Source organism: Emys orbicularis, chromosome 1, assembly GCF_028017835.1.
Source record: "Emys orbicularis isolate rEmyOrb1 chromosome 1, rEmyOrb1.hap1, whole genome shotgun sequence".
NCBI classification, from domain to species: Eukaryota; Metazoa; Chordata; order Testudines; family Emydidae; genus Emys; species Emys orbicularis.
In genome coordinates, this window is record NC_088683.1 from 76717969 (window position 1) to 76742488 (window position 24520).

The 24520-nt window shown below is 40.6% G+C and overlaps 1 protein-coding gene across 1 annotated transcript in view; it reads left to right on the plus strand.

Annotated features, from left to right (window-relative positions):
• OTOGL (otogelin like) overlaps positions 1–14051 on the plus strand; it is a 144567-nt gene extending 130516 nt beyond the window's left edge. The window contains exons 53-57 of the mRNA XM_065403324.1: positions 2455–2559; positions 4994–5113; positions 7078–7127; positions 10909–10984; positions 13851–14051. Of these exons, the coding sequence (XP_065259396.1) occupies positions 2455–2559; positions 4994–5113; positions 7078–7127; positions 10909–10984; positions 13851–14051 (552 nt within the window). The remainder of the gene's footprint in view (positions 1–2454; positions 2560–4993; positions 5114–7077; positions 7128–10908; positions 10985–13850) is intronic.
• The last annotated feature ends 10469 nt before the right edge of the window (positions 14052–24520 follow it).

Below are 24520 nucleotides of genomic sequence, written 5' to 3' on the forward strand. Positions count from 1 at the left end.
CTTTTGCACTGCACTCTGCATGAGGCTATACTTGCAGACCACTCAGAAACTTCAGCTTATATAGGAAGGGAACTGTTGCCCAATTATTTAGTGATGCTTCTCCAGTAAAGCACATGTGTCCTATAGTGCAGTGGTTCTCAAAGCCGGTCTGCCGCTTGTTCAGGGAAAGCCCCTGGCAGGCTGGGCCGGTTTGTTTACCTGTCGCACCTGTAGGTTCAGCCGATTGCGGCTCCCACTGGCCACGGTTCGCTGCTCCAGGCCAATGGGGGCTGCAGGAAGGGCGGCCAGCACATCCCTCGGCCTGCGCCACTTCCCGCAGCTCCCATTGGCCTGGAGCGGTGAACCGCGGCCAGTGGGAGCCGCGATCGGCCGAACCTGTGGACGTGGCAGGTAAACAAACCAGCCCGGCCCACCAGGGGCTTTCCCTGAACAAGCGGCGGACTGGCTTTGAGAACCACTGATATAATGTACATATAGCTAACCAGTTTGCTTCTTGGGGAAATTATAGATGTTGATCTACCGTGATTGCCAATAAAAAGTCAATAATGAATACTGCCATGATATGAAGAACTTTTAAAGTTTGAGTCTTAGGCCTTGTCTACACTACCACAGTAAGTTAACCTAACTTATGCTACTCCAGCTACGTGAATAACATAGCTGAAGTCAACGTAGCTTAGGTCAACTTCCTACGGTGTCTATACTGCTGCGTCAACAGGAGATGCTCTCCCATCAATTTACCTTAATCTTCTCATTCCGGTGGAGTACCGGAGTCGACCGGAGAGCACTCTGAGGTTAATTTAGTGGGTCTTCACTAGACCCGCTAAATCGACCCCCACTGCATCGATCGCAGCAGCTTCAATCCCCGGTAAGTGCAGACATGGCCTTAGCTATCTTAGAAACAAAGGGTAGGATCCTCACCCCTGCTCCAGCCCCTTTAGGCCAGATGAAGGGGCTGGAAAAATGTAAAAGGGTCCTAAGAAGCCCAATATCCAGTCAGGGAGAATTCCCTTGTAAGGCTGCCTTCCAGGGACCCCTTCATAAGCCCAGGTGTGTAGGGGGTGTGCCAGGAGGCAGGCTAGAGGATTGTGTTGAGCACAGGGCCACAGCACATAGCACTGTGGAGATTCTGGGCAGTGCTTAAAACTATACAATGTCCCTGGGAGGAAGCCGTAACTTAGGGTACGTCTATACTTACCTCCGGGTCCGGCGGTAAGCAATCGATCTTCTGGGATCGATTTATCGCGACTTGTCTAGACACGATAAATCAATCCCAGATCGATCCCGGAAGTGCTCGCCGTCGACGCCGGTACTCCTGCTCCACGAGAGGAGTACGCGGAGTCGACGGGGAAGCCTGCCTGCCGCGTGTGGACCTGCGGTAAGTTCGAACTAAGATAGTTCGACTTCAGCTACGTGAATAACATAGCTGAAGTTGCGTATCTTAGTTCGAAGTGGGGGGTTAGTGTGGACCAGCCCTTAAACTGGCCTCCAGGACTGCATAAATTATGCTGAGGTCTCAGAGCAGCTCAGGATTGGAAGGATGCAAAGGTGGCTTAATACCACCTTAGTCCACCTTCTCAATGGGCTGTGAGTTCTGTGCTACTCCTCTTGAAACACAGGATATTCTCAGTGGAGAGATGTCTACTTTGGGTTCACTTTTCTAGCTGTTTTGACAACCCCCCTCCAGGGCACATTGTAAAGCTTATTGAGTTGCTTAGGTTTTTGCTTGAGGGAGGTTGCCTGAGTGGGTTGAATTTCTTTTGTGGTTTCTTTTGTAGGGAGTGGAAGAAGATGATTTTTGTAAATATTAAAATTCTCTAATTTTGATGCTTTTGAATTATTATTCATACTTCCAGAGGCTGTAGTGGACACACATTGCACAAATTTAAGTAAAAATTACAATATGCCATGGGAACACTTTCCCTTTTCCTTGTGGGATGGGATTCCTATTCCATGGTGTCACTTTTTTACTCTTTTAATAAATGACACATTTTCTCTTAGATTTGATTCCCAGCTTTCTTTCTTAGCCACTTGTCTTCATTCTTGCAATCTCTTGTTGTAAATGTGTACCATAAAAAGTAAATATATCTCACCAAAATAGATCTCCTATATTGTTTGTTCATTTTGGTATGTCATGTTTTAATGGTCAAAATGGACTTCATTCATTTAACTAAGAATATAGAAAGATTTGAGGAACGGGCAAAGATCATATGGTTCATCATAAAATAAAATTCTAAGTTTTTGTAACCTCTCAGAAGTAGAGATGGGCCTAAATCAAAACACCAGATCATGTCCCTGCCTAACACTTTGGAGAATTTGAATGTCAATTCACATCCAAACTTTGTGACTTGTGACCATCCCTATTGAGAGAGAACACAGACAAGGAAACCACCCCATCAACTTAGTGACCTATATGTTAAAAAAAAGGTTCATTTAATTTTTTTTCTTTTTTAACAGCATCAAATATACATTCCTTCTTCCAGTCATCATGTTTGTTGTGGAACCTGCCAAAATGTGTCTTGTACTTTCTATACTGAAAATGGAACACTATCTGTACATGAAGTAAGTGCCTCTGGACAGCTGGAGGAAATCATAGTATCAGTAGCACATATTCAGTAGTATCGATAATAGTATCAGTAGCACATATTCAGGTATCTAACTGACATCTTTTAGCTGGTTCTTGTATTATCATTTCTCACATTCCTACTTTTGGTCTGTCCATGTGGACAGTTGTGGTATTTAATATAGCTGTATCCACATGGCTGTCTGTCATCAGCAAGCAGATATAGCGGAGCAGAGAAGTTGATCTAAACACCTGGGGCTAAATCCATAAAGGAACTTAGACACCTAAATTGGCAGTTAGGCATATAAGTCCAACATTTAAGCATCAGTGAGTCCTCAGAATCTCTGCTTGACTGCTACCTAATGCTGTAGGCACCTAAATTCCCATGGCACCTGACATTTTCCAGTAAAGTCCCATAGGTGCCTAAGTTATCACCACTGCGCATGTGCAAAACTGCCTAAGTCCTGCCACTGCTGAACAGCTTGACACTATAGCATGTGGCTAAGCCCTGGTGGGATTCTCAAACTAGGCTTTACCCCCTCTTGTCTGTGGGGCCCAATCAAGTAGGCAGTCTGAGAATGCAAAGATTCGTTTGGCCAGATAAACAAAAAGTGAGAGTAACTCTGAAGCCTAGTGGTTAGGCCACTTCTCAGGGATGTGGGAGACCCAAGTTCAAATGCCTCCTCCAATGAATCTTTAGTGTTTTATACAAAGTGGAACAATTTGAACAGGAGATAGTGCAAGCCCCTCCCCCAAGAATGCCCAATAGCTCGGTGGCTAGGGCACTTACCTCCGATATAGGAGACTTAGAGTTCAAGTTCTGCTCTGCAGCAGGGGTTGCAAATAGGTCTCCCACATCTTTGCAAGTGCCCTAACCACTGGGCTATTGGCTATAATGGAATCATTCTCTTTGGTTTTTCATGAGAAAGACCTAGTCACCTAACTCCAGGAGACAGTTCACAGCTGTGAATCCCAGGTTTAGATAGGTGCCTCTCTCCAACCTGGACTTAGGCACTTGACTACCTTTGAAGTTCTTAAGCTGTACCCCTGTCCTTGGCATTTCCTACTGGTTAGCTTAGCATGCTAGCTTCTGTGAATCCCATTTGTTGACATCTAACTCTCCCCATGCATTACATAGGAAGCCTGGATGCTTAACTGAGGGCTGCAGTTTCAACTGGGTGGCAGTGTGCCTAAAAGTTAGCATTGCAATGCCCAAGTCCCTTTGTGGAGCTAGCTGTTGGCACCCAATTTTCAGGAGTGCAGAGCACCCACAACTTCAGCTGAAGTCAATGGGAGCTGTGGGTGCTCAGCACACCTGAAAATCAGGCTCCCTAAGAGACACTGGAAATATTATTGATGTCAGGGAAGCTCTTGTTCAAACACTTAAGCAGACATATACAGCAAACTTGCCAACGTGAGTTGTAAAGAGAGGATTGGGTCAATGGCTACTATTATGTTTTTTGGTGGAGGCTCAGAACACAGAATAGTGGCTGCCTTCCAGTGATTGGTGTTAGTGATTCCTGTACTATATACTTTTTGGAGAGGTTGTAAAGCATTTTGGGATTGCAGGTGTGATATAAATGAAAGATTAATAATATTAAGAAGATTAATATTCATATGTTCCTACAGTTCATGCTTCATGGTTGCCTGCAGGAAATCAGGAAGGGATTTCACCTTTCCCCAATATATTCTGGGTTTTGTTTTTTTGTTTTGTTTTTGTTTTTGGTCTCCTTCCTCTGAAGCATCAGAAATGGTTGGAGATGGGACACTGGACGGGGTGGGCCAATGCTCTGAAATAGCACTGAACAGTCTGTCACTCACATGCTTAGCTGGCTGGCTCATGCTCACATGCTCAAGGTTCAACTGATGGTCATAGTGGGATTGGGATGGAATTTTCCCACAGGTCAGCTAGTCAGTGACCTTGAGGTATTTTCACTTTCCTCTGCAGTATGGAGTGTGGATCACTTACTGGGATTAGCTATGTATATCTTACATAATCAATTCCCTGCCATTGCAGGAGTCTCAGGCACTGGAGCATCTCGGTCCCTCCTATTCTCTTCCTGTGGACTGTAATGCTTTGGTTTAATTTTGGTGCTGGGTTTAATGTGCAGGTGCTAGGTAGTTTGGTGGCCTGTGATCTACAGGTCATCAGCCTAGATGATCTGGTGATCCCTTCTGGCCTTAAACTCTATGACTCTTTGACTCTTACTTATTCTGAGTCATAATTCAGTTTCCACTCTGATTCACGGGGAAGTAAGTTGCACCAGCCCTTTTTCAGGTGCAGGCTCTTCCTTCTGGCTGGTGCATTGGCGAGGAATAGAGCCCAGGGTCTGGCTACATGTGGAAATAACACCTTTATAACTAAACAATGTTCTAGTTTCAGTGCTGCTGTAACTTGCTGTCTGTTCTGGTATTTTTGTTTTGTATTTGTAGGAGGGAAGCACCTGGGTCTCCAATTGCACCAAATATGAGTGTGCAAAGACTGCTGTAGGTGCTATGATACTGGGATCTAGTGTTGTCTGCCCCCCTTTTAATGAGACTGAATGCACAAAGGTTTGTACTTTGTGATGTAAATCATAATAACTAATCTTTTGTTTTGGAGCTTGGCATTCATTTCAGCACTATTATGGGTCTGACGCCCATATTATACTTTCCATAGAATGATTAATCTAAAAAAACATTTGGTAAGTAACAACTTTTAAATGAGCAATGAATGGTCTTATTTACTATTCTTCTGTTTGTTTTTAGGGTTATATCATAAATCTCAAACAACGTCCACTTTTAAAATTTTGTTTAATTGGTATTAAGCTGCACTCTTATAGGGTTCTTACTCCCTTTAATTTTGTCTGAGCAGAGAGTTCTGAATAGGGCCTATAATTCACAGAGTTTATAAACACATAAATGAAATAAGCTGTTTCACGCCACTTAGAAACTTAGCAGATAAATGTGCAGCAGCAGAGTTTCAAAATTCCATAAATTGAACAGAGATTAGAAACACTTCAGGAGGCCTGCAGACTTTGTGCTCTATGTGAAACAAATAGCTCTGGTTCATGAAGATTACAAATTACTTAGTATACCTACCTAAAAATTAACATCTGTAAACCAAATAGCTATGGTTCAAAGGACTTAGATACTTCACACACACACTTTTTTGTTGTTGTTTTGGGAATATATGTTTCTAGCTTATATCCTAATTAATTATTCTGTTTCTTGTTTCTAGTTCTTGCTCTTGTGGCTGTTCAAGCAATGCTCCTAAAAATACATTGCAGTATCTGTCCTGAGTACTGATTTCAAATTCTGCACAAGATCTATAAATCTGTTGCATGCTATTTAGAAAGGGCACAGAGCCACTCTCCTGGCTATCCCAAATAAAGTACCTTATCATAAAGTAATGTTGACACTGTTAAAAACTTTTTCTTATTTCTGGAGCTTTTTCATCACATTCTATTAGGATCTTTCTTTAATAATAATAATAATAATAGCCAAGATTTTCCAGCATCTGTTCCTAAAATTATCCTTCTGAATCAGTTTGACCTGATTTTCAGAAGTGCTAAGCATTGATTTCAAGTGAGAGTTGAGGTTGCTCAGCAGTTTTGAAAATCAGGTTAGGTTAATTTAGGAGCTAATATGGATTTAGGAAGCTAACTTTAAGTGCTTGTTTTTGAAAAATTGATTATTCAGTGATTTCTCTATAACAATATAGAAAACCAATACTATAAATTTTAAAAAAACATCTTTTGTACCGTATTAGTACAAGACTGCCATCCCATCCACTCTCCTGCTTTATCTGCAATTTTTGTAAATGTATTAAAAGTGTGGACAGTTTCTCTTGTTTATTATGTCAGTTCTGCATGAGAGAAATCCTTTTTTTTTTAATTTAAAAAGGAATATCTCCTCATTTTGATATGTTTTCTGCATTCCTGCCTACAATACATTTGAGAAGAAAACTGTAACAAAGATTAATTATAGAATGTGAAAGGAAAACCAAAAAACTAGAATGAAGGGATGAATTAGAGCTCTGAAAATATATTACATGATGCAAAATTATAGGTATTCAGTTGTAAATAGCTATCTAATTGGTATCTTCACTGTGCTCATTTCTGTGCTACATGAGCAATATAAATCCTTTTAAATCTTCAACAAAATTACATTTTACTCATATATGGAAATTTGTAAATGTCTAAGTAACTCCCCATGTTAATTGAGCCATCAGTGGGAGAATGGATGGTAATGTCTATTGAAGATGACTGCTCTCTTGATTCAAAAGAGACCAGCTCAGATAAGCTCAATCATAATGGCAAGTTGATTTTCAAATATTCTATTTTAAAACAGATTGGAGATTTTGACCCTAGATCCTTTGCTGCTGTGAATTTTTGTAACTTCATTGACATCGGTGGTGGTGCACCAATTTACACCAACTGAAGATTTGGCCCATTATGTTCTAAATGTAATTGGATACAGCAGGGCATTCCATTGGGCACAGTCTTTTTTGATATATTCCCCTTTTCTTTTCCTAGAATGGAGGCACTGTACAGACTTATAATGATGGCTGCTGCAAGACGTGTAAGTGAAGAAAGCTGCTGCAATACATGCTAGTTTGGCTTTGGTTTTGGAGAGCAGTGTTTTTTAACTCAGTTGCTGGGACATAAGGAAGGAAAAAGCATGCAGTCCCCAAATCAAACAAAATTGTTATAGTTCTTTAACAACTGTTTATTGAAAAGCCTTGCTTCATATGGCTGCTGATATGGTGATATTTAACCTTATCCTTCTGGAGTATAACCAAATCTCTCCAAAGACAGCCTGAGGAAGATGAAAAGTAATCTCAATTTAAATAATGAAAAGATTTGTTTGTTGTTAAGATTACTCCAAAACGATACATATACATATTTATAGTGTTCTCTATAAAAGCTCAGAACAAATTTTCTAAAATTGATACCTATTTTGATCATATTTTGAAACAAATTGTATAATTATGGGTTTATTCTGTTTTGTTCTTGTATGTTTTCTAGGGTCAGAGTGCTGGAATACAATATTTTTAAAATTAAAAAGTTAACCCTTTCCATTTTGGAAAATGCATTTAAATCCAAAATATGAAAAAATTGTAGGGTGTAAAGCAAATAATTATTGATGGTGATAAAAGGCACAAATCTAGACCAAATGTACACTTGTGCTATCTAGTTATATATTCACATTCTATGAATGTGCATGTTTAAAACATACAAGTTCTTAATTATGGCGTAGGTTATGTGACAGATTCTGATTTCTTTTTACTCCAGTGTAAAAACAGACTGAGAACAGAATCTGGTCCTGTGTCTGTAGTTTTGAACTACACAAAGCTTTGTTATTTAGGCTGTGAATTCTAAACTACATAAAATAAAACCCTTGATTCTGTATAAATAGCTAATAATAAATGTCAAAAATAGAGCTGTTTGGAAAGCACAATTTTTTTCTTCAGAATTAAAATTTTTGGGCATAAAATGCCTTTGAAATCCTGAATTTCATTTTTTAAAATGAGCTGTAATCAATAATATCGCAGAAGAACACATAAGTATAGTTTCATATTGCACTGTGTCATACTTGACATTCAAAAGTACAATATGATAGCTGCGTATGTATACGTGTATCTCTTTTAAAAGAGTGGCTGCATAAAGGCATATATTTATCTATTCATATTTATCAAATAAAATTATATTTAGCATCCATGACATACAAGGCCCTGAAAATCAATGTTTAGGAATGTGGATGGAATGTTGTTCCTTCATATACACAGCAAAGAAGCCAGAAATGATTGTAGCTTAATAGAGTACTTTTTTTCAGAATGAAAAACAATAATAATAATAATAATAATAATAATAAAAAAAAACCTTGCACAAGAATTGTGCTAGCGACGTTCAAAGGAGTTATTCTTTTACTGGTTGGAGTAAAGTTGCAAAATATTTCACTGAAGCCATACAAGTTGGGTGGGTTTCATTTAGAGAATGAGACTAAAGTATTAATGGCTACAAATATTTTCTGCTTTTTGCAGTAATCAGGAAAGATTTAGCTTTCACAATATTCTGTGGCCTCAGGAAAGGCGTTGTTATACTTCAGAAATATTTGCTGAGGTGGCTGCTAAGAACAAAAATACAATACATACAATGACATGCTATTTTATTTTATTTTTATTTGTTTTTGTGTTTTCAAACTAAAAGCATGTGCCCTGGGGTAAAGCAGTTAAAAAGACAAATTAAAAATAGAGCTTGCGACACCTGGGGGTTGTAATGGGAACAAGTAATCCTTTTGAAAAGAGCTTGATTAAGTGCATGCAAAGTGAGTTCATATACTTAATTCTTACCTTGCCATAGTTATGAGATACCCATTGCAAAAGTGTGGTATGCATGGAAACACTGTTGAAGTTTTGTCTTAACCAGGAAAGTACTAAGTCTAGGGTGTTATCAGTGAGATTTTCAGCAACTGCAGAATTTCTAAATTTGGAAGGCAAACAGGGAAGTTCATTACGTTTTTACCAAAAGAAAAATTGCAGTTGGCAGTGTAAGAATTAATGAAATGTTATTTGTGTAAAAATGTTTTTATTTTACAAGAAACTTATATTCCTAATAATTCTGCCAGGTTCTGGATTGGGTGTATTACCCTTTGCCATTAGCCCTGTAGTCTCTACTGATAGTATAAATTGTGAACCAGGTATTATTATTTTTAATAATGTATTTTCTTTTTTATATAACATAATTGTTTGTAGGGATATATTTATACTTGACTATCAATGTAATATAACCAATACCATACTGGTATTGGGCCTGATCCTGACAGGTGCTGATCCCCTGGAGTCTTCCATAGAGCAGAGATCCTCTGTAGGTTCCTATTGCTCAGTGCGTCTCAGGATTAAGCCCATTAATTGTTGGAACGTGCTGTCAGTAGTAGATCAAAGTGCACTATGTAACTTTTAGTGTGCAGGAGCTACTTAGTGCACAATGGGTGACGCACTGTAAATTTACACCCCTTGCTTGCTGCGCACTAAATCACTGTTTAGACAAGCCCTTGCACAGCAATTTTGGTAAGAGAGTACAGTGTTTAGTATACCAACCAACCTGATCTTGATTCTGCATAGCATTTGTCAGAGGATAGCATGGCATCTATCCCCTGAAGCCAGAAGATTCGTGCTTTACTCCTGACATGGAGTACCCACCGGCTCCGTGGCTACTCCACATGCGTCACTGGATTGCTCAGAGCTTGCTGATCTTACAAAACATATGTTCCGCCCTTCCTGTGGAGCAGGAATGGGATTGTGTTGAAGTGAAGAGGGACGTTGTTGGTTAGTCCCACTTAATTTAGATGCTGAAGATGCAAAATGATTATGTGGCAACACAGTTATACAGTGACTTCTGATTTGGTTGTGAAATTGGTGTAGTAAATGTATATTGTATAATAGATACAGCTAGCACAACTTATCTTGTGTCCTGTGGTATGGGGGTTTTGTGTAACCTTTGCATTTGTTTCAGTATCATGGCTTTAGTTGTTTTGTGACACAAGTATCCTTAATATTCATTTTCCAAAGGCTAAAAGAAAAATCCACAAAAATCCGTAACTGTAGAAAAATGTAATCTTTTCATAAACCTCTATGAGCATTTGCTATCCCCAGTACTACCAGCTTCAGCCATGGGAGTAGTATTTACTACAAAATACCCCACATACGTGGAGGAGATGTGCATATCTCCTACTAAGTCTTCCCAAAGCCCTGTCAGACCTCTCCCACAATCAGTAAACCTGGACCCTAGTCTATGTGCTGGATATTTAAAGCTGGTTTACCTTCTAATGATAGCCAGTTCCAGAAGTGTTCTAAGGAGCAAGAGCAAGGATATAATTATGTAAAATATGTCTTTTAAATAATATAATTAACACTAATTTCAAGTTAGTGTCTGTTGTTTTCATAAGTTCAGCCTTAGTATTGATAGAGTTTGAAATACAGCATTTTGCCCTTTTCTATTCACTGGGTTTGTCTTTGCTATGTGGGTTCAATCTTCAAAAGCTTTACAACATAACTATTAAATCTCTCTAACATTTCAACAGTTGTAGCCTCTTTATATGTTCTATGACTATGCTGATTAATGTGTTCATATATGATAATTAGAAACTATAGTATTTGTTTCCAGGAAATGTTTATTAATATATTACTGGTTTGTCATTGCCTAATGATTTAGATATGGAAATAATATTTTACCATATTATTAATTTAAAATGTAAGAATTCAATTATTACAATTATTGGAATTCTCCTTTCACATTTTAAAGAATGAATAAACGGAACACAATGTCTATTTAATGAATAAACATTTTCTATATTTTATCAGGTAGAAAGGAAGAAAGGATTTGCCAGAAAGTGACAGTCAGAACAACTATAAGAAAAAGTGACTGTATAAGTCAGAGGCCTGTAAGTATAGAAAACTGTTGTCTTTGTGTTTCATAATGAGTATGAGTCATACTAATAAAACCAGTATGAAAAAGAGGATTGCAGACATCAATATACAACAAAAAATGCTGTTATCCTCTCATCAAGCAGACCTCTCACCCTGGAAATGTTATTCTACTCATAAGTGGGGTAAAAATTAATTACTTTTGCCCATACATGGCAGAAGTGCTGAGCCCTTCTACCTGGAATAACATCTGACTCCAAATGAAAAGTACACAGTATAATTGCTTATCACTGACAAAGGCACTGACCTCTCCATCATGAAATAACATCCCTAAAGAGGAGTTACTCAAAAAAGGGAGTATAAATGCTTCCACTTATAAATGATGGAAACATATTCCTCCTTAAAGAGCTCTCTGATGTAAATGTTCTTCTCTCTTCCACATGACAAGTCTCTCTATATCATACATTGATGATCGCCTTTATGGAGATAATTTAATAAGACATCATACCTCTCTGTTTTGGTGAGGTCTCAGCTATAAAACCTGTTATGTGCATGTGTGAATGTGTCAGTAATATAGTGGAAAAAGGAGAACCAGTTGACATAATTTATTTAGCCTTCCAAAAGGCCTTTGACAAGGTCCCACACAAGAGGCTATTAAAAAAGCTAAATAGTTATGGGGTGAGAAGCAAAGTATTGTTATGGTTCAAAAGTTGGCTAGTACCTAGAATGCAAAGAGTAGGTTTAAGTGGTCAATTTTCATCATTGCAAAAGGTTAACAGCAGGTGTCCGACACTTCCTTACTAGGTCCTGTGGTGTTTAATATATTTATTAATGATCTGGAAAGGAGTATGAATAGGGGCGTAGCAAAGTTTGCAGCTGACAAAGTTATTTAGGTTAGTCAGGACCAGAGAAGACTGAGAACTTCAGAGAGATCTAAACAAATTACGTAAATGGGCAACATGATGGCAAATGAAATTTAATGTAGGCAAATATAAAAGTAATACACATTGAGAGGAAAAATGTAAGCTACTCTTACAAGGTTCTAAATTAACTGTATCAATCCAAAATAGCTCATTTCAAACCTCTGCTCAATGCACAGCTGCAATCAAAAAAAGCTAACAAGGTGTTAGGATGCATAAGGAATGGGAGGGAGAATAATCTCAAAAATATGTCTTTAAATCAATGATGTGGCCTATCCTGGAATACCGTGTACAGTACAGATCACCCCATCTCAAAAATTGTATTGCAAAACTGGAGGTAGTTCAGAGAACAGGGACGAGAATATTCAAGGTCATAGAAAAACTTGCAGATGAAGAGAGATTAAAAAGAATGGGATTGTGTACATTAGGAAGAAGACAAATAACAGACATGATAGAGTATATACAATAATGAATGGCGTAGAGAAGGTGGATTGGGAGCAACTGTTCTCCCTGTCTCATAATACAAGAACTAGGGGACTTTCAATGAAATGAAAAAGTGGGATATTCACAACCAATAAAAGAAATACTTTTTCACACAATGTGTAATTAAGCTGTGGAACTCATTGCCACAAGAAGTTGTTGAGGCCAAGAACTTAACAAGATTCAAAAATGGATTAGACATTTATATCTAAGAAGATACAGAGTTATAATTCAAGACAAAATTTTTGGAAGGGATATTAAAGCTTGTGCTGGAATAAGTTGCCTATGGAGGTTGTGGAATCTCCATCACTGGAGATTTTTAAGAGCAGGTTAGACAAACACCTTTCAGGAATGGTCTAGATAAGTGTTTCTCAAAGCCGGTCCGCTGCTTGTTCAGGGAAAGCCCCTGGCAGGCTGAGCCAGTTTGTTTACCTGCCGCGTCCGCAGGTTCAGCCGATCGCGGCTCCCACTTGCCACAGTTCACCGTTCCAGGCGAATGGGGGCTGCGGGAAGGGCGGCCAGCACATTCCTCGGCCCACGCTGCTTCCTGCAGCCCCCATTGGCCTGGAACGGCGAACCGTGGCCATTGGGAGCCGTGATCGGCCGAACCTGCGGACGTGGCTGGTAAACAAACTGGCCCAGCCCGCCAGGGGCTTTCCCTGAACAAGCGGCGGACCGGCTTTGAGAAACACTGGTCTAGATAATACTTAGTCCTGCCATGAGTGCAGGGGACTGGACTAGATGATCTCTTGAGGCCCCTTCCAGTCCTGTGATTCTATGATTTAGGACTTAAGGCAATCTCTAACTATTAAAGCTTGGGATGAAACCTATGTGTGGGCAAACCTATGTATGGGGTAGGCTTTTGCTCTCACAGGAATAATATCCCTGTTTAAGGGCCTGCTATCCATAGCCCAATGGAATCTTTCCATTGACTTCAGTGGACTTTGGATCAGGCCTTAATTAAGGAGTACCATATAGCTCCACCTGGATATAACTTAAGTCATCTTTTATACATTAGTATCTGGCTCATTACCTTCAAAAGCCTAGATGCTCTTCCACAACAGTGCTAGGCCAGGATTAGGGCGTGGATTGCTTGGAGAAGAAGGTAGTATAAGGTAAAAGTTAGTGATAAACAGCTTTAGAATAAAGCACCAAATTTTGTTCAGGCTCAGCCAACATATGTGGTCACAAGTACAAAACAATTCAACATTTAGAAGCTGACTTCATTTAAAAAAGAAAAGGCAAGAACAAAGAGACTCACCTCAACTTAGAATTGACATAACCATTTAACATAATTTTGTATGCGATAACTTTCAAATGATTTTTAATAGGGAAAATAATTATTACATATCAGAATCCTTTACAAAACCCTGGATATTTTTAAATGTAAAAACAGATTCTGATTACAGTTAATTTTGAAATGTTTTGTTTCATCTTGTTAATGAAACTTGTTTGATAATTTCTCTTTCTCTGTCACTAATAGATAAATGTGGCTTCCTGTGAAGGGAAATGCCCCTCAGCTACAATTTTTAATGTCAATATCGATAGCCATTTAAGATTCTGTAAATGTTGTCGTGAAAATGGAGTACAGAATCTGACTGTGCCACTATACTGCTCAGGAAATGGCACTGAAGTGATGTACGTCATCCAAGAGCCTACAGACTGTTCATGCCAATGGAACTGAACATCTGATGGATTCTGTGTAACTGATTTCACAGTGAGAATTGAAGTTGGCTTCCTATCATTGAATTATATATTTTTTGGCATTGGGCAGACTGAATAAATACTATATAGAAAAATATATTTTAACAGTAATGTTTCAGCCAACTTGGTTTCTTAGCAAATTTAGTAAAAATTGCATAGAAATATTACAGCAAAAACATTTTCAGACATTGGCAAATATATAATTTCTTTTATATCAGATTATTAATTTGACAATTATTTACTTCTATCCAATATGCTGATGAAAACTAATTCGACTTTTAAAATTTAAACTTGATTGAATTGGGCCAACTGTATCCAAAAGTTAATTTTTGTGAAAACTTTTGCTTTTATCTTATTAACAGTTCCATTAGGCATTACTCAGTGACTGAAATCTGCTTAAACTTGAACCCACTGAGCAACATGATGAATGTAGTCTTTTTAATTTTGTAGTTTGAAAAAACCTGTGGCCTAAATCCTAGTATAATGTTACATTCCTTAAATCTATGGCATTTTGCTTTTTTAATATCATATATACATTTTAAATATTGTGATTGGATAGAAGGGGCTAAGTATGAAGGGTGGTTCAGACTTCTGTTAAAAATATGTAAAAACTCTGCCGTTCACCATAGGCTTATACTTTAAATCAATTTTTAACTTTTTACAACCAATCAGAGGAGAAATTGCTCTTTACTGTATTATTTTATGAGGATGCTGGAGTGAGATTCTGTGAAGGTATTCTGTTTTCAAAGTGGACCAGTGCACCTTCTGTTTTGGTTTTACCCTTTGTTTCATGGGTTGAAATGCTCATGTTTAATATTTTTTATTTAAACAAACTAAATTTAAAGATTGTTTTAAAGTAATATTAAGATTGGGCACACTTGCTGAATCTAAGTCTCAAATCATTTGGAGTCAAGAAGAAACATGCTCCCATTGAAAAGGATATAACATTGATTGTAAGGAGATAAGTGAAATTCATATATAAAATTAGTCTGTGGATGCACATGGTCCTGTATATCTGCTGCCAAAAGTACTCTCCATTTTCTTAACCATCAACTATTTATTGTAATTCTTAAGAATTGAGAATCTAGCTTTATGCCCATTTTCAGAAGTATTGCTTACCCTAGAAACTCATTGGTGAATTCCTAGCCCGGTTGAAGTCATTGGTAGTTAAGTCATTGACTTCAGTGAGTCCAGGAGTTCACTTGTGTATTATTTTGAAACTAAAATTCTTGGCTAAGAATCTCAGAATTTCTTGGGCAAGCAATTCTCATAGATACTTAAACTGTCAGAATTTAATAAAATAATAAAGAAGTTGGATTATTATATTGTTTTTATAATGAGAAATAGTCACTATAAAAAGGAAAAATAAATATATTTAAAAGTTATGGCTGTTTTGTATCATTCATCACTTCATATGCTGAAACCTAACTTTCCATCTCCTGTGAACTAAATTCGGCTGATTGTGGAGAAAAATAGTATATAAACTTAAATCAGTCAGTTATTCACGAGACACCTTCCTATGAATTCAAAGAAGGGACCATTGTGATCATCTAGTCTGACCATCTGTATAACAAAGCTCATAGAACTCCTCCAAAATAATTTCTAGACCTTATCTTTTAGAAAAACATCTGTTCTTGATTTTAAAATTTCCAGTGATGGAGGATCCACCACATTGCTTTGTATCTTGTTCCAATGTATTTCCAAACAGTTTGTCTAGCTTCCCTTTCCAACCATTGGATCATATTATACCTTCGTATGCTAGGTAGAAGAATCCATTATCAAATATTTGTTCCCCATGTATAATAACAAAATTGTGAGTTGGGTTAATACTTTAAAATATTCTATCATAAAGAAGGCTACAATTTAGTCACTGGCAGTTTTAGTAAAAGTCATGGACAGATCATGGGCAATAAACAAAAATTCACGGGCCCGTGATCTGTCCATGACCTTTATATAAATACCATTGACTAAATCTTAACTGCCCAGGGGTGCTGCAGTTCTGGGGGGCCCCTGGGGTGCTGCAGCTCTGGGGGGCTCCTGGAGCCAGCCCCACCAGCTGCTGCTCCATCTGCCCCCAGGACCACTGCTCAGGCGGTCCCCAGGGCCCGCCGCACCTGCCGCTGCTCGGACAGTCCCCAGGGCCCGCCGCACCTGCCGCTGCTCGCATGGTCCCTGGAACCAGCTGCCCGGGGCTGCCCAAGCAGCGGCTGATGCGACTGTCCTCAGGGCCGCTCCAGCAACGGCCAGTGCGGCTGGCTGTGGGGCCACTCCAGCAGTGGCTGGGGCGGATGTCCCTGGGGCCACCTGAGCAGTTGGCCCTGAGGTCAGCTGCTTGGGTGGCCGTGGGGTCAGCCACATTGGCCGCTGCAGCTGTGGAAGTCACAGAGGTTGTGGAAAGTTACGGAATCCATGACTTCCGTGACAGACACGCAGCCTTTATCATAAATATTTAATCATTATAAAGAAATAATATTCATCTAATGGTCATAATAGAGTTGCTACTCTAGCAACAATGATATATCTTTGGAATACTGCTTGTCTATTTTATTCTGTGTAGGGAAGGCAGATAGCATAAATAGTCAGAAACAGGAACCGATCACTTTAGCCAGTTGAGACAATGAATGTGGCAGCAACATATAAAATATTATGGGTGAAATCCTGACCTCGGTGAATTCAATGGTAAAATGTATGTTGACTTCAGTGGGGCCAGGTTTTCACCTAGAGTTTTAATGAGTGTATAGACCAGTGGTGGGCAACCTGCAGCCCGTCAGGGTAATCCACTAGTGGGCCGCGAGACAGTTGGTTTACATTGACCGTCTGCAGGCATGGCCGCCCACAGCTTCCTGTGGCTGCAGTTTGCCGTTCCCAGCCAATGGGAACTATTATGTACTGGGACCTAGAACCAAAATGTGCCTGGCTAGTGCTGTAGGAGTTCATGACCATAATTATAACTATAACTTACTTTCATTTGTTAGCCTATACTCAAAGTTTGTATAACAGTGCAATATATTGGAAGGACAAATATTCAAAAAAGAAAATGTCTTCAAGAGCTTTTGGCATATAGAGATAGGAATCTTATTTTTATATCTACAGGGAGTTGGGCCAATACTTATTAATGTATTTAGTGTTTGCCAAATAATGCCACAAGTTTAAATATGATACAAAAGATTTAATCATGGAACACTTGATGGGTTTTGATTGAAATGGTAAATGATATATTATATTTGTATACAAAATGTTTTTTGTAACACTTAGCACTTATTTGTAATTAAAGAGATATCAATAAACATAATTTTTGAAAAATCACTTGAATTACAATGAATCAATACCAATGTAAGTAGTCAAAAATACAGCACATCTTTTAAGTAACTCACATATTCCTATAAACATCAGCTATAACCCAGAGTCTTATATTACACTAGATGTACAGACATTTAAAGATTTTTAATTAGTCTCATGAAGATATGTAACTGGGACAACATATTAAAAGACTTTTTCCTGCTTTCAGGGTTTGTTCCAACTCCTGAAGCCAATGGGAGTTGGATCAGACCCTCATTGAAAATCTGCAGCAAATTTCTTCCTCTTCAGTGGAGCAGGAGCTGGTCCAAGATGTATTTTTTGTTTATAATTTTACTTCATCCGTAAATGACTTTGTAGTGCACTGAGTAATAGGCATTCAGAATGCCATTCTGAAGAGGAAAAATTATTGGGTGTAATTCATTGGTGCAAGGGCCTCTGCAGTACTAAAGCCCCACATAGGAGCTGAGCTTGTGGTAACACAGGTGCACCTGTGCATCACCTATGTGCTATGGAAAGGATCTTCAACACAGGCCCATTCTCTCACAGAACAGCATAATGGAAATGAGGCAGGATCACATATCTACATCTGTGTAAATCCAATGGCCCCAGCACCCTGTGCAACTGGCACAAAAGGGCTGTGGCCACTATTCCAACTCAAAGGCTGGAGTAGTACCTGAAGGAAGTGGGAGGTAGGGTGGGGAGACTAGCAGCCATGTTCCCTAGCTCTGGTTGGGAAGGGTTGGATTTCACCTTGCCAACAGTTCTTCATTTCTTCCACATAAATGCCTGAATACTCTAAGCTTTATGTGGTTTGAATAGATTTCATCCATTTCATATACTTTAATTAAAAAGCAACAAAGAGTCCTGTGGCACCTTATAGACTAACAAATGTATTGGAGCATAAGCTTTCGTGGGTGAATACCCACTTCGTCAGACGCATGCAGGTCCAGACTAACACGGCTACCCCTCTGATACTTTAATTAAAGTACATTCTAAGGCAGTGGCTCTCAAACTTTTGTACTGGTGACCCCTTTCACATAGCAAGCCTCTGAGTGCGACCCCTCTTATAAACTAAAACCACTTGTTTATCTATTTAACACCATTATAAATGCTGGAGGCAAAGCAGGGTTTGGGGTGGAGGTTGACAGCTCGTGACCCCCCATGTAATAACCTCACGACCCCCTGAGAGGTCCCAACCCCCAGTTTGAGAACCCCTGTTTTAAGGCATTGCTAAAGAGAGACAGTAGCCCATCTGTAATTGGGATTGTGTGTGTGTGTGTGTGTTTCCCCTCCCTCACTATTTACATTTAAAGTTTCTGAGGTATGGAAGCTGGAAAAATTAGGAGTAAATCAACACTGGCAAATTGTTAGCATGCTTTTTTGGCACATCATATCTCAAAATCAGTGAGACCTAGAAACTTCAAATTTATTCACAAATTATTGAATGCCTATTGACCATTTTGGAACTGTCTCTTTTACCTGCCTCCATGGCACTCCTGCTTACAAACAAAGGGCATGATCCTGTATGTAATTGAATTCAGTGGCAGGATTTCTTTTGACTTCAGAGGATGGAGGATTGGCCCCAATTCTGCAAAACTATGAATATACAAGTAGTATATTTACTTTCATAAGTAGCTCCATTGTGTTTTATAGTGCTACTTATGAGTAAGAGTTTGGAAAAACTAAACTTGTTAAGATTGTATACAAGTTCATGTGTTACATTCTGGGCACTACACTGGTGAAAAACTCAAACTTAAACATTTGCTGGAAATGCTGAATAAAAGAAAAATGTTTGTTTGGGGAGTACTCTTTTGATTAAAGTGGAATGTGCCAACACACACACACTTTATTGAGTGGGGCTTTAATAAAATACCTTAAAAACTGCCCATTTGGTTTCATCACAGCAACTTGGGTCACTTGTTTCTTTTTTTTTGTCAACGAGACCTGGAGAACACAGGGAATTTGTAAGCCCAAAACGTCTTATCCAGCAGAAATTCAGGTCACTTGGTTTACTCAAAAGCTATGCAAGCTCTGACTAAAATGTCACTGTTGTTTACTTAACAATTTCAGTGTTGTGTGCAGCTATTAGAAAAATCCTATAGTGTAACATGATCAGTGAATATCTCATGATACAGAAATATTGCACCATATGTGACTGTAGAACCTGAAGATATAACCACATAAGGAAATGTGTGTCATGAATTGTCCATGCTTGATCGGGCTACTTATTTTTATTTATACCTTGATTGATTTATCTAGCGCAGGGGTCAGCAACCTTTCAGAAGTGGTGTGCCAAGTCTTCATTTATTCACTCTAATTTAAGGTTTCGCGTGCCAATAATACATTTTAACGTTTTTAGAAGATCTCTCTCTATAATATATAACTAAACTATTGTTGTATGTAAAGTAAATACAGTTTTTTAAATGTTTAAGAAACTTCATTTAAAATTAAATTAAAATGCAGATCTTATCAGTTTAGTGTGATCCTTGCCCTTGCTTTTCCTTGCTGAGTTTTCCAATGTCTGGCACATATTTGGATACTTTAAGCTGCACACAGGCTTCTGAGTGATCAGTTGTTAACCAGCTCCGAGAGGGACAGAGGACAGATTTGTGAAAATACCTGTTCACACAGGTATGTGGATCCAAATGATGAAAGCATTGCAAACGCAATTTTCTTCAAACAGATAAATTTCACTGTCGGGGATGTCCAGCAGGTCAGAATAGAGGCCCCATGATCTCTCTCGATAGCTTTAAGTGCACTCCACATATCTCCAAACTTTGATGCTCACAATTCTTTTTAACTGAATGAGCTGCATTTCGAAATCTTCAACACCCATCCACTGAAATACAGACAAATCCAAGTAGCTTTTGTTGAACTTTTCAGGTTTAATTAGAAAAGAAACCATTGGGCCAAATCGCTGGAAATCTTGAACTCTGTCAGAAAATTCTGATTCCAGTTCTTGCATGTATATTCCAATCTCATTGACACTGACAGTGCAATGTGTCGATAGCTCTTTTATGTGTTGGAAGTAACAGAAAGTCGAAGTTTGAATATCCCGAGAAAAAACTGCTAGTTTTACAACAAATGCCTTCCAGGCTTCATGAAGATCCAGTACTGTTTGCCCTGCACCCTGGAGAAGGAGGTTGAGTTCGTTTAGGTGAGTGGTGATATCAGTTAGAAACATGAGCTTACACAGCCATTTGTCATCATCCAGTTCAGGGTAGTTTTGTCCTTTTTCCAACAAAAAAGCCTTGATTGCATCAAAACAGTTTACAAAGCGCACCAAAACCTTGCCATGACTTAGCCCCACCACATGTTGCTGTGAAGTGGAATGTCATTATAAGCACTGTCCATCTCTTCTAGAAGTGCTTGAAATTGTCTGTGAGTCAAAGCAGATCGAGCAACAAGGACATTCACAATTTGCACCACTGTATTCATCACATTATTAAGCTCTGAATTGCTTAATTTAAAAACACTGCTTTGCTTCTCATATCCTGCTACTGCCTTTTTGATCAATTCAGTCTTGTCTGCTTCGTCAAGAAAGGTTTTCTCGTGCTTTGTTTGAAAATGTTGTCGAACACCTGATGTGCGACAAACAACACTTTCACAACAGAAAGCACAAACAGCACAGTCCTTCTTTTGAATAAATCCAAATGTGTCTGTCGAAGGCTGAAATGAACGGACATCTAACTTTGCTTTCTTAGGAGCTGACATTTTGTCAAATGTACCCCTCAACTTACAGTGGAAAAAAAAATCACGACAGATGGCACACACAACGTCAAATGCAGTGCGCTGTTCCACGTGGTGTGATAGTGATGCAAGCAGCAAATCAGGACTTAAAAATATCCCAGTACAGTGGCACTGGAACAATTTTTAAGGTGGGGGTTCTGAGCTGTGCCCCCTCTTGCCCCTGTCTACACCCCACACTGCCCCAGGCTGGGGCCAGTGGGCCACAGCTGGGGGCGGCTGCAGAGCCCCGGGCTGAGGCCAGGACCCCAGGATGGCAACAGAGACCCTAGGACTGGTGGCCGGACCCGGGGCCAGCAGCGGGGCCAGCGTCTGGGACCCGCAGGATGGCAGCAGAGCCCCCAGGACCAGTGGCCGGGACCCAGGCACTGTGAGTGCCACTCAAAATCATCTCACGTGCTGCCTTTGGCACATGTGCCATAGGTTGCTGACCCCTGATCTAGTGGTTAGCATATTCAATTTTTGAGTTTATATATTATCCATTATGCAGCTAAGACTTAATTTCAATGGTTTTTTAACAGAATTAACTACCATTTAAAAACTTTCTATTTTTGTAAGGCTGGGGTGCTGGATGTCTCACAAGATTTTCTTTTTTAGAACACTGGTTCAAATCCAGCCAAGGCTGCTGGTCATCAAAAGTCATTACTATCTGATGGGCTTTTCAGTGGCCTTTGTGTTAGGAGTTAGTGGTCCCAGCCCTATTATTTGTTTGTTGATGTTTGCATTGGTAGCCCTGCTAGCAGAGAGGCAAAGAACTGAATAGGTATGGAGAATCAGAATTCTGCTCCTTGAAAGGCAATGAAAATTTTGTCAGTGATTTCAATTGGCACTGAATAGGGCCCCAATTATAATTTCACCTCTAGAGATGATCTCTATGGCTTGTAGGTAATATACACTGTTAAGACAATGCAGGAAGCTTGCATCAGTGTTCATGTTGAATCTGTTCTGTGGATAAATGGAAGACTTAATTCCTAAATGATTTCAGTCTAGTACCCTTCATAACAACTAAATTTATATAAAAAATAATTTTCAATTTTTTTTATCTTGAGTCTCACTAATTGAAAGTATATGGTACAATAGTTGCTTCTGATTCTCTCTGTTACTGATGATTTTCACAGAAATATACTCTTTGGAGATCTAGAATACATTTTATATAAATATTTCTTAAAAGCAGTTAATGTAATATTTTAAACAGTTTACACCTTTGACATTTGTGGTGTTATACTTAAAAAACAAACAGACCTCCCCCAAAACAACAGTATTGAGTTGGAGTTGTTTTTATTTCCAAGTAAAGAAAACATAAATAACATCTATTCTGTTTGTTCCCTTGAATTCACAGCAGTCAGAAATGTACTGTATTTCAGATATGACTGTAAATCATATTACTGATAAGTAATACAATAAATTAACAAAAATGCCAAATTACATTGCAGCGAATGTTAGTCTTAGTGCTAGTTTCCGCATTAGGAAACAGAATAGTTTCTTGGCACACACATTTAGGTTATAATTCCCTGGCACAGGCTCTAGTCCAGCCTTTTTTTCTTTTCATACCAACATATTAATTCTGCAATAATAAAGCATTTAGCCATAAAAGGTTCATTTCCCTTTAGCGCAGAATTTCTATGATTTTGCAGCATACTGGATAAAATAGAAGTTAACTCTCTTTTAGTGAGCTCTTTGAAGGTTATAGGACGGGAGGTTAAGCGCCGATCAGCTGATACTCTGTGGAACATAGGGTACCCTGGTCTATGCTGATAAAAAGTTGCGACCAGCATCGTGTCAGCGCATTTGGTTCTTCACACTCCTGTTCAGCGGCAGTAACATGGGGTAGAGAAGCCAAGCCCAGGGACACGGTGCGTCTAAAATGTTGGGGAAGACGGGGAGGGATGTGGAACCCTTGTGCAAAGCTGCTTACTCCCCAAAGGGAAAACTCCTCACTAAATGGGCATTAAAAACCACTCGGCTTCCATTCTAGCCCCAGGGCTCCCAACCCGCAGAGCCGTGCTACAGCAGGGAGACGACCCGCAGCTGGGAGCCAGCGCTGTTTAGACTCACTAGGGCAGGAGCAAGGCTGGTGAGAGGAAATGGGCAGAGGTGAGTGGATGGCGCGGGTAGCACCTGCCCGGGCGCGGGGCTCGGGCTCCAGACCGGCGCAGCCTTGCACTTGGATGGAGGAGGGGGGGGTCCCCTGGTTGCTCCTTCTTGGGGCAGAAGCGTCCCGTGCTAGAGCAGCTCACTCACCCCCCCCCCTTTCCTATCTAGCGTGTGCGCCCCCCGCCATGTCTTGGCGGAGACTCCCGCCACTCCCTGAAGCTGAGCACAGCCTGTTGCTCGCCCGCTCCCCACGTCTCCATGGAGATCTCCCCTCAGCAGCCCAACAAAGGGAAAAGGGCAGGAAGGACCAAAACAAATTGGGGGTGGGGGGAGAGACGGGCAGGCTGGGGAGAGAGCGGGACTCAGCGGCCGGCCAGGCGAGCAGGTGGGTCCCGCGCACAGCTCGCCGCGGGCCTGGGCAGCGGCTCCCTCTTGCTACTCCTCGGAGCGGGGAGCGGGGAACCGGGCTGCCTTTGAACGGGGCCGAGCCGAGGATGCACTCGCTGCCCCGGGGAGCAAAGAGGGCAGGGCAGGGAGTCGCGCCTGTGCCCGGCGCTGCTGGGGCCCGGCCAGCCACGCTCTGGCTCCGGGGCTCCCTCTTTCCCCGCCCTCAGCTCCCTGCCGGCGTCGGCTCCAGCAGCTCGCCGGCTCCGGGCCTCCCCACGTGTCTGGCAGCCTCACCCAAGTGCAGCTGTTGGAGGAGCCGGGCCCCGGGGGCTCAGCGCTGTGCCCAGCGCCCCCTGCTGCCCAGCCCCGGCCGGTGGGGTCGGGGTGCAGCGAGCGCCCGGCGGGCATGGAGCGGGGAGCTGGGTAGGGACAGGGAGCCCTGGAGGGTCCCCAGGCTGTTTGGAGGAGGTTTTTAGACCCCGAGTCCCGAGGATGTTTGCAGAGGGCGGAGGGGCTGTAAGAACAGATCTCCTAGTCCCAGTGTCCTTCCTCCTTCAAAACTCCGGTTCTGCCCCTCAAGGGCTTTAGCATCGGGCCCTACATGAGTCAACGACTGCGACCAGATTCTGCTGCCTTTCCTCAGTGTGAGTAATAGCGGCTGGCGGAGTAACACATTGCCAGGCTGAGGAAGGGCAGCAGAATCCGGCCCTAGCTATTGACTCATGTAGGATCCGATCCCGAAGGACTGCGGCTGGCCGAGTTGTGTTGGCAGAGTAAGTTACTGCTAAGGGTGGCAGAATCTGTGCCTGCCCCAGAGAAATAACCTTCATCACACCATCACTGATTGATTTCAGGGACTGCTCCAGCTTCAAATCATGTATCTACCTAAATGGCTCCTGGACTGGGGCCTGAGTGAAGGTC